The sequence below is a fragment of the Rhinopithecus bieti genome, unplaced genomic scaffold, assembly GCF_001698545.2.
Source record: "Rhinopithecus bieti isolate Rb0 unplaced genomic scaffold, ASM169854v2 scaffold_5889, whole genome shotgun sequence".
Taxonomy (NCBI): domain Eukaryota; kingdom Metazoa; phylum Chordata; class Mammalia; order Primates; family Cercopithecidae; genus Rhinopithecus; species Rhinopithecus bieti.
Window position 1 is genome coordinate 599840 of NW_016805277.1, and position 10672 is coordinate 610511.

Here is a 10672-nt window from a genome sequence, read left to right on the forward strand (position 1 = left end):
GGGGCCGGCCCGGCTGCTGAGGCCCCAGCGGCAGAAGCGCAGCGCGGAGCGCTGAGCCAGGCGCCCGGTCGCGAGAAGCTGCCGCCGCCTCTGCCCGCCCGGCCCCGCAGTCCCGGGCGGTCCATGGGGCGGGTACGGCGTCGCTGCGGGCGCCGGCAGCCCTGGAGGGCAGCCGCTTAGGCGCTGCGCTCTTGTCCCCGCAGGTCGCAGCCAGGGCGGCGGGGCGCGCCCAGCCCCGGCCCCTGGAGCGCCCGCCGCGGTCCCCACCTCCATGGACGCCTTCAAGGGGGGCATGAGCCTGGAGCGGCTACCGGAGGGGCTCCGGCCGCCGCCGCCGCCACCCCATGACATGGGGCCCGCCTTCCACCTGGCCCGGCCCGCCGACCACCGCGAGCAGCTCGAGAACTCCGCCAGCGAGTCGTCTGACACGGAGCTGCCAGGTAAGCGCCGTTGCCCGCGCGGCGCGCACGGAGCCTACTTGGGCGCGGGGCACGGGGAGCTGGGAGCAGGGCCTGACGCCCGCGCCGTGCAACCAAGCTCCCTCTCCGCCCCAGAAGCGTCAGGAGCTTTCTTTTTCCCGTTCTCGACCTGACGGTGAACGCGGAAACTTACGCACACGCGAAGGCAGTTCCACGCGGTCCCCACGCGCCAAGAGACTGGCAGATGCATGAGCCTACAGCTGGAGGGTTGGACTGACAGCCCCTCTTGATCAGGAGTAAATAGAACGGGGGAAAATTGGATTTGCGCAACTGGGCGCTAAGAAGCGACTCGGACGAAGGGAGAGGAGCAGACCGAGAAAGGAACGGGGATGACGGGCGAGAGAACGCGCTCAGAGAGACAGAGAGGGAGGCTAACACCGTGACAGTAGGCGACAGAATGAAAGAGAGAGGCCAAAGAGAAGGGGCGGGCGGGAAGGGTAAATGGGGAGAGAGGGGTCATCAAGTAGAAGGAAGACACAGAAGACGGTGAGGGCGAGCGGGCCAAGAGGCGCGGCCGGACTCCCAGCAAGGCCAGCCCGAACCCCGATCGAGGGATCCGGCCCACGTGTGCAGCCGAAGCCCGGAGCTGCCCGGCCCTGGCCCCTGGCTCCGGCGCGTCTCCCTCCGCGCTGCCTTTTTGTCGGAGCTAGAGCTTTTTTCCAGCAGCTAACTGGGCCCGGGGGTGGCCGTCGCGGGCAGTGGGGTAGCGAATCCGCTGCCCAGCGCAGCCGCCCGGGTCCCCGAGGGGCTCAGAGCTCCCCGGCATGGGCGCCTCTTCTGCTCATCTCTTATGTTCATTTCTTAATACACAGCTGAGTGTTTCTTTACACTTCCTTAATCTCTGTTTGTGTCTCTTTTGCATCCCTAAGTGATTTTTCTGAGAGGTTCTCTTTGCTTGGTTAAAACACCATCAACGCTGAACTATACTTTTGTTTTCAAAAGTTTTAAGTGCGGTCTTTGGTTGGTTTTATTCTTAAAACCTAGAGAGATATATAATCATAGATTGATTTTTTGAACCAAATCTATGAGGATGAATTAACAATTTTAACTTTATCTTTCGATTTTGAAAGAATTCATATACTAAGTGTAGGTCTCTGGAATTTAAAATATCTACATGCAACATTATTCTTCCGGAGATTTTAAACAGTCAATCCAAAATGGCGCGTTTCTCCGGAATTTTCTCAAAATCCATTTACAGTGGTGTTATTTGGGGAATTTAAATTATCTAACTATAATGTGTTTCTCTGGGATTTAAAAATTATCTCTGTAAGGGCCTTATTGGGAGGGAGTTAAAAATCTATCTACAACGGTACATTAGTTTTTTAAATCCCAAAGAAATAAATGCTTCTGTCAGCCTGGAGTCAATACACTTACGGATCTGTATTTAGTTAGGGGTGTGTTTGTACCGAGCTTTCTGGCTTCTTAATTTACATTTGCTCTGTGTTTCTTCCTGTCTGATTTTGAGAATTTGTGGCCCTTTCTGTGTCTTTAGGCATAGAGCTGTGAGCTTTTCTGGGCTTCTGTGTTTTGTTTTTAAACTCTTTTTCTTTATGTATCAATGTTTCTATGGCTGCGTGTGTTTTGTGTAGCTTCAAAGAGAGACAGACTGAAGCCCGAGGTCACCTAGACAGAGTCTGTCTGTCTGGGCTGCAGTTGGTGGGGTTTTCTAGGCTTTGGGACTGGAGGCCTGGAAGCAAGGCCCAGAACCGGCTGTGTTTTTCCTGCCCAGTGGGGCTCCCACACATCCCTGAGGAGAAAAAAGTGGAGGAGCTTTAGGCTGAAAAGATCTGCTCCTAGTTCAGAAAAGCAGAGACCCCCTCAGATTTAGACCCCCTGAGAGCTCGCAAAACAAACAAACAAAACAAAGCATACATTTGCTCCGAACATCAGCAGCAGGGCAGTCTGAGCCGAGCTAAGGGTGCAGGCCCTGCCCAGCCAGGAACCCAGGCCCGCGGCTCGGGCTCCGATTCTTGGGCTCTTCCCGTGGTACACCAGACTAGAGGTGCCTACTGACGACCAGCACCCGGCGGGCGCTTTCCAGTGGGGACAGTTCCCAGGGACCCTGGAGGGAGGGAAGGAAGGAAGACCTCCAGCGCTGGTGGCTTGGCGGGCGCTTCGGTGGAGCCGGGACGGGGTGCAACGGGGCATAAGCCAGGGTGACCTGCTCCACTTCCTGCCTACTGCAGAGAAGGAGCGCGGCGGGGAACCCAAGGGGCCTGAGGACAGTGGCACAGGAGGCACGGGCTGCGGCAGCGCAGACGACCCAGCCAAGAAGAAGAAGCAGCGGCGGCAACGTACGCACTTCACAAGCCAGCAGTTGCAAGAGCTAGAGGCCACGTTCCAGAGGAACCGCTACCCCGACATGAGCATGAGGGAGGAGATCGCCGTGTGGACCAACCTCACCGAGCCGCGCGTGCGGGTGAGCAAGGGGTGCGCCTAAGAGCACCCGCGCAGAGGGCTCTCGGGCCGCCTCTGCTGCAGCCCTCCAAAGCTTAGACCCACAAGCAGACCTTAACTCTCCCACCATTCAGAACTGGTCCCTCCCACCACCGGCGATCCCCACCTTAGGCCCTGGCCCACCTAGCGTCTGCCAGGCCTCCAGGCTGCCGTGGACCTCCAACCCCTCTGACCCTCATCCTACCTGATCCTAGGACTAAGGCAGCCCCAGCCCAAAGACCTGTGCCCTCAGGGGACTCCCCCATGCCCTGTGGGGCCCAGGACCCACTTGGATGTTAACAGGATACCCTGGGCCAGAGACTGGGCAGTGGATTCCCTGCCGCTGGGGACCTCGGGAGCTGCTGGCTTTACCCCGAAAACGAAAGGGAAAGGCAGGTCCTGCCTGGCTGCCTCGGAGAAGCCAGAAAGGTGCCTGGGTTTGGGGCTCTCAAAACTTCCTGGAGCAGTGGTCCCATCTCACAAGCAGATTCTCTAAAAGCTCAAGATATTCTCCACCCTCCCCAGCTGTCAGTAGGACCCTTTGCCTTCTGCCTTTTCCAGAAGGTCTCCCGTCTGGTGAGGTGGGGGGCGGCTCTGGGACCCAAATATCCTTCCCAATCACTTTTGGGATATGCCATCTCAGACCCAAGACCAGCCTGCATTCTCCCTCTTCTCACCCGTTTAGTTTCAAGTAAAAGCAAGGCTTTCCTGCCAGGGTAGCAACAGAATCATTTCTTCCCTGGGGGCGCAAATATTTAATCAGATATTGGGAGCACTTCCCAAGTCGACCAAAGTCCCACCTGGCCCACAGACTCCTTACCATAACCCGCACCCCTCCCTAGGCAAGCTGGCCAGCCCAGTGGGACTTGGAGTGAAGACACAGCACTCAGTAATCCTGAACTCACTAATCCTGCCCAGGTTTATGGTGGTAGGGGTGAGTGGGGGTGGAATCAGGCAGTGTCAGTGCTGGGGACTAGGGAAAGCTGAGAAGCAGGAGTCTGGCAAACTAGCTCAGGAAACTCCACTCAGAACTGGAGGAAAATCCGAGAGGGCAGAGAGCATGCGGTAGGCAGATAGGTAAGGATGGGGAAGGACTAGGAGGTTGTCACCAAATTTGGGGGGAGAAAAGGAAGGGCAGGAAGATTAGAAGAAACTAGTAAGAATAGAAAAAATTAAATATTTGTGGAGAAACATATTTGGCATATATTTAGGCGGCAGGAAAGAAATTAGGAAGCAAAAAGATCAGGTATTTGAGAAAAACAATCAACTGTTTAAGGGGAATAGTAGAGGTCAGATATTTGGAAAGGATGAAAAGCCTAATATTTGGGGACGATTCAAAAGGATCAAAATGGGGAGAAACAAGAAAACAGACTGAGGGAGAAGAAAGAGGTTCAGACAGCGGGGTGGACTGAACGAAAATAAACATTTGGAGCCGAAAAGAAAACATCAAATATTCCGATAAAGATGATAGCAAACTATTTGAGCAATGAAACAGATCGAAGAATTGGGGGAGTCGGAAAGTCCTATGTCTCAGGGAGGAAAAATACCTTTTGTATTTGAGGGAGAATAAAAAGACTGAAATATTTAGTAGAGCAAACCCGTTTGGGGGAGAAGGCAGAGGTGAACTGGTTGAGAGAGGAAGAAAGAAAACGAATATCTGTTCACATAAACGAGAATCTGTATTCGGAGAAGAAAATGGATATAATTTGGGAGAGAGGATAAAGATTGGAAAAAGAAAATAGTATTTTCTGGGGACAGGAAAGGAACCATTGTGGAGGGAATGCAGGAGCGGAAATATCGGTAGAAGGAGAGAAACGGCAGTTCGGAGGACAGCGGGCGGATGAAGGGCTCCAGGCGGTGGGGAGCCGGGTGGGGGCCCTCCCGGCCCACAGCAGCCCTGACCCTTCTCCCGTCCCCTCCCCCAGGTCTGGTTCAAGAACCGGCGAGCCAAGTGGCGGAAGCGTGAGCGTAACCAGCAGCTGGACCTGTGCAAGGGTGGCTACGTGCCGCAATTCAGCGGCCTGGTGCAGCCCTACGAGGACGTGTACGCCGCCGGCTACTCCTACAACAACTGGGCCGCCAAGAGTCTGGCGCCAGCGCCGCTCTCCACCAAAAGCTTCACCTTCTTCAACTCCATGAGCCCGCTGTCGTCGCAGTCCATGTTCTCGGCACCCAGCTCCATCTCCTCCATGACCATGCCGTCCAGCATGGGACCAGGCGCCGTGCCTGGCATGCCCAACTCGGGCCTCAACAACATCAACAACCTCACCGGCTCCTCGCTCAACTCGGCCATGTCGCCGGGCGCCTGCCCGTACGGCACTCCCGCCTCGCCCTACACCGTCTACCGGGACACGTGCAACTCGAGCCTAGCCAGCCTGAGGCTCAAGTCCAAACAGCACTCGTCGTTCGGCTACGGCGGCCTGCAGGGCCCGGCCTCGGGCCTCAACGCGTGCCAATACAACAGCTGACCGCCCCGCCGCACTACGCGGGCCGGCTGCCGGCGCAGGGAAGGGCTCGGGCGCGGAGGACACGCGGGACCCCGGCTCGCAAGCCCTGGCTCACCGCTTTGCGGACCTCGCGCCTGCGCAGCCCCCTCCTCCCACTTCCCACTCCGGGTTGGTTTTGTGTTTGCTTTTCCGGATCCCACTCTGCCCTCCAAAAAGACAAAAAAACAAAAAAAAACAAAACAAAAAACAAAACAAAAAGACGTCGGAGAAAAGTGCCGCGAAAAAAATGGATGAGTTGCAATTTTCCTCGGGATGGCGCGGGTGGTGTGTGTGTGTTCCCACGGGCCCCGGAGGCCCACTCCGCGGAGGGGATGCGGCGCGGTAGGCGAGCGGGCCCCCCCCCGGCGAGAGGCCCAGCGGCCGGGGGAGGACGCCCTCGTAGCCCGCGTCCCCGCCGCGCTGGACCCGGACTGAGCGGCCGGGCCTGCGGACTGGATGTACGGGACCTGGACTTGCCTGGGATTTCCCGACCCCGTACAAACCAAGATGCCCTCTCCAAGCTGAGCCCGGCCGAGAGCGCCTTAGCTCGAGTCGGGATCCGCGTTGGGGCAGGCGTTGGATTGGGGGTGACGGTGCCCCAGCCCAGGATCCGGCACTTGGTGGAGCCGCACTCGGCTCCGGCGCGCCTGGTAGAGCCCCGCTGGCCCTGCGCCCCGGAGCCCTATATTGAGGCTACGGAGCTGCAGCGGGCAGTGCGGACCTGGCGGGAGGAGGGGGAGGTCCGTCTCAGAACACCCCAGCCTCGAGCTTAGCCGCAGGCCCAGGCCCTCTGCTCTGCTCCCGGGCTAGGAGGCGGCCCCCTGTCTGGGCGAACAGCCCCCTCCTCACCGCCAGCCGTGCAAGAGTCGAGCCGGTAGAGCAAGGGGCGCGGCCCCAGGGCCCTGCGCCCACTTTGCACACCCGCTCTCCGGCCCGCGCCCCTGTTTACAGCGTCCCTGTGTATGTTGGACTGACTGTATAGAATTATAAATCTGTCTATATCGACTTGTCCATGTACGTCTATTAAAACCATAGTCCGAGCGTGCTAAGCACTGCTGAGCCCCGACTGCTTCATTGGGCTGAGGAGGGAGGCGGATAGAAAGGGAACTGTGGGTAGAAAGGGAGCCGGGCCCCTTGGGTAGGAGGGGAGCACCAAGGCAGCCCCCGCCGAGGTCTCCCTACCCCGCTTCCCCGCCACCATTCTTGACCTGCTCAGCCTGGCTCCCATGAGGGCACCGACCGACGTTGCGAGCCCGCCCGGTGCGCACCCGCAAAGCTGCACCTCTCGGCGTTGTGCGCGGGATGCCTTAGCGAGAACCCCCTCCCTCTACGGCTGCCGGACTCTGCAGGTTCTTCCCTGGTGACCCTCGAGGTCCCAGGGTGCAATGGGGCCCTTCCCTGCCCAGAGCGTTCGGGCAGGGGGCTGCTGAGAGCCTCTTTAGACCTGGGGTTGCCTTTTCTTTTGTGGGTCCGGCAACAGCCCCTCTTCTCTCCTCGGAGCCAGGGTCAGGCTGTTCCAGGACTGAGGGAGCTGGATCTATCAGAGTCTAGCGAGGGCCTCCCGCTGCCTTTCTCCCTAATGCCCACAACGTGCCGAGAGCCCACCCAGGGGCGTGCGGCTGTGCAGGAGAAAGTGTCCGTCACAGAGGACTCACTTCTCACTTCCAATACATCTCAACTTGTGGGGACTGCTGGCCGCCTCCGCCCTCCCCTGGCTTTTGGAAACTACTGAACAAGACCAGCCTGTAAACTGCCTGTAAAATTCTGCTTCCCTTAAGTAAGTCATTTCTAATGGCAAAACAAAATGTTTGCAGCTGCAGTGGGGGAGGAAGGAGGGGTTGATATTCTGCTTTAGAATCACCTTATGATGGGGGTTGGCACTGCCCTGGACCCAGGCAAGCCCTAGCTAGGAGTGGGGCACAGCCACAGGCTTAGTCACGAGCTGACAGCTGGAGAGCCCTGTGCACACATTCTCAAGCCAGGTCAACACAGCCTTTGAGGTCAGGAGTGTTGTCCCTATTTTACAGATGGAACCAAGGCTCTGTAACTGGGCCAAGGTCACACTGAGCCAGTAGGTTTTTAGATTCCAAAGCCAGGCATCTTTCCACTGATTTTCTCACCTTCAGATGAGGAATGAAGAGAGGTCCTCTCTGGAGGATGGTCAGCCTGATGCTGTGAGCCCTGGAGTGTGGAGCTCTGAGATGGACAGGGCCAGATACACAGGCTAGTGGGGGTGGGGTGGAATAGGGCAGGGGGCTGGAGCCAGACCACCCCTCCCCTAGCAGCTCCAATCCAGAGCGCCGACCCACTCTCTGGGAACATAAACACAACCACATCTGGACTCAGAGGGCCTCCCTCAGCCTCACACATCTGCCAAGGCCAGAGGGCCCTGGTCTCAGCTGAGGGCAGGAGTCAGGGGAGACCTAGAAGGAGGCGGGCTGGAGGAAAGTGAGGGGCAAAAAGGAAGCCTCTCTGAAAGTCAGGTCTAGCACCAGGTGCGAGGGGAGCCACACAGGGCTCAGGTGGAGATGCAGTGTGGCTGTGGGGCCACAGGCCAAACAGCTGCAGACGGGTCAAAGGGTAGAGGTAGTCCCAGAATGACCCCATCATCCATCAAGGACTGTGGCCAACCAGGTGAGTGAAAGACCCAGCCGCAGGCCCCTCCCAGCTGTTCCCACCCAGCTATTCTGTGGCTGGCAGAGACTACAGCATGCAGCCCTTTCCCGCTGCTTCGGCTGCAGGGTCATCTCTGAAGGGGGCTAGGGACCGTAGGGGCTCTGAAAGCCCAATCCTCTGAAGAAAAAAAAAAAGGCAGAATTCCTAGCCAGCTCTGCCTGAAGAAGATTGGGGGAGGGGACCGCCATTCATTCAACACTGACCGTGCCCCTGCTCTCAGTGCTAGGATGGAGCAGTGGAAACAGACACAGCCCCCGCTCTGCTGGACAAGTAAACAAATGTGTGTAATTACAACCTAGGCTGAAGAAAAACAACAGGGTGCTGTGAGAGTAAATGGGGTCTTGCTTTAAACAAGGTGGTCAGGCAAGGTCCTTCTGGGGAGGCGGCTCCATCCCTATGTTCAGTACCAAGCTCCAATGCTGACAACCTACACAAGGCCCCAGGCACCAAGCTAAGTGTACACTCCTCATTCATAAGCCCCTTCACCTGCACACAGCCCTGTGAGGCTAGTATTGTTATTCTTTTATTAAAGTGAAATGCCCTGGCTCTCCTCTTGAGGTCCTATTCCCTGCTTTCTGCATTAATAGGACTTCCCTGTCAAAATTTCTCAACAGGTCACTTTAGATGTCATTTGGGGTTTTCCCAGCTCAGCTTTCCCTCCCTGCCTCTGCAGAGTGTCCTGAATATGAGTCATGATTGACAGTTCTCCTGGCCACACCCCCACCCCACCCCAGGAACTATCCTCGATTCTGGGCCCTCGGTCACCCAGCCTATTGTCCTGTGGTACGATCTTCCCACCATCCTCTGTGGGCCAGGCCCTGGGAGAGGAACCAGGCCCAATTCCTGCCACCCACTGGGCCTCTGGGGAGAGGCAGAGCCCAGTCAATACCCTAAGAGATGACAGGACGCAGGTTGGGGTGGGGGGCAAAGCAGGGGTACTCACCCCAGCATGCTCTTCTAGGGGTGTCCTGCGCCATGGAGCAAGGATGCCTGGACACTTCTTTTTGTTTGCATATCATGTTATGAGTAGCTAACAGCAGGCTCTTCCTGAGCACCAGGCCCCAGCAAAGCTCCTCACAGCAACTTCATGACGGAGGGATATGTTATCCTTATTTTTCACAGGAAGAAACTGAAGCTCAAAGGGAATCAGTAACTTGCCCATCATGGCACAGACAGCTAATGATGGCTAGAAGCAGCACCTGAACTCAGACCCTCTGACCAGAGCGTGCGCTCGCACCCACCATGCTGTACACTACCCTTACATGAATCACATTTGTATTCAGGAGGGAAAGGAAATAAAAAATTAGATTTCTCTTCAAGAAGCTAGACTCAGCTGGGCTCCAGAACCGAGACAGAAAAGGCCCCAGGGCCTAGGATTTGCCCTCCTAAGCTCCAGGCTATGTGACAGCAGCAGAGGGCACAGGTAGCGGGGACAGAGGAAGCCCTGGGGTGGGGGCAGGCAGAGGCACAGAGCAGCTTTTTGGTGAAGAAAGGGCCCTGAATTCTCAATCAGGAAATCCAAGCTCCCAGGTCAGTCTGGATTACAAGCTTCCTGTTTCCGAGATAGGGAGAACCCCCCCACCCCGAGGCCACCTCCCAGCCCCTGCTGGTGCCTGCCTCCTTGCCCCTCCCATCAGGGGAACCCCACTCTTCACACTCCCATGTTGCTTTTGCAGGTTCCTGGGTCCTGCCTCCTGACTGGCTGGTACTGCCCAGGACAGGTGCCTACCTGTCAAGCAGCTGCAGAGCACTCAGGAGACATGGCCACTGGGGCCCTAGCTGGAAGGGCTGCAATTCCATGAATCAGACCACTGTGGAGGAGCAGGTCAGGGTACAGGAAGCTGCTCGTGGAGCAGGGAGGAGGCAGAGGGCAGGATGACCCTCACATGAAAGCTGCTCTGGCTGGCTGAGGCAAATGTCTCACTCTGTGCTGTCCCCTACTGCACTTGACATGTTTCATTTATCTTATTAGCTTCATTTTATAAATGGGGAATGTGGAGCTCAGAGAGGTCATGTAACCTGTCCTAAGCTGCACCACACCACTTTAGGGACTCAATGCCTAGCCTGACTGCAGAGTCTATGGGCTGTGACTATAAACACTGCCTCCCGGAGGCTGGCCCTGGCAGCTGGACAGGATCAGTGTAGTCAGAGAGCCAGCATGGTGAACTGAGTCAAACAGGTATAGACAGCATCCTCTCAGAAGTGTCTGCACATAGTAGGTGCTCAATGAACATTTGTTAAATAAAAGAATTGAGGCACTTTGGGAGGCCAAGGTGGGCAGATCATGAGGTCAGGAGATCGAGACCATACTGGCTGACACGGTGAAACTTCGTCTCTACTAAAAATACAAAAAAACATTATCTGGGTATGGTGGCAGGCGCCTGTATTCCCCAGCTACTCGAGAGGCTGAGGCAGGAGAATGGCGTGAACCCGGGAGGCAGAGCTTGCAGTGAACCGAGATCGCGCCACTGCACTCCAGCCTGGGCAACAGCGCGAGACTCTGTCTCAAAAAAAAAAAAAAAAATTTGAGGGATGGCCGTCCCTCACCCCAACACTCCACAAAACATATCTTGACCCTTTCTCCCTCTCTGCACT

General features: G+C 56.7%; 1 protein-coding gene across 3 annotated transcripts in view; it reads left to right on the forward strand.

The window, feature by feature from the left end:
• The window catches only part of PITX1 (paired like homeodomain 1), a 12563-nt gene extending 6110 nt beyond the window's left edge, over positions 1–6453 (forward strand). For all 3 annotated transcript variants that reach the window (XM_017871938.1, XM_017871936.1, XM_017871937.1), the window contains exons 2-4: positions 204–440; positions 2666–2898; positions 4841–6453. In XM_017871938.1, the coding sequence (XP_017727427.1) occupies positions 272–440; positions 2666–2898; positions 4841–5383 (945 nt within the window). In that variant the 5' untranslated portion in view covers positions 204–271 and the 3' untranslated portion in view covers positions 5384–6453. The remainder of the gene's footprint in view (positions 1–203; positions 441–2665; positions 2899–4840) is intronic.
• Positions 6454–10672: the final 4219 nt, after the last annotated feature.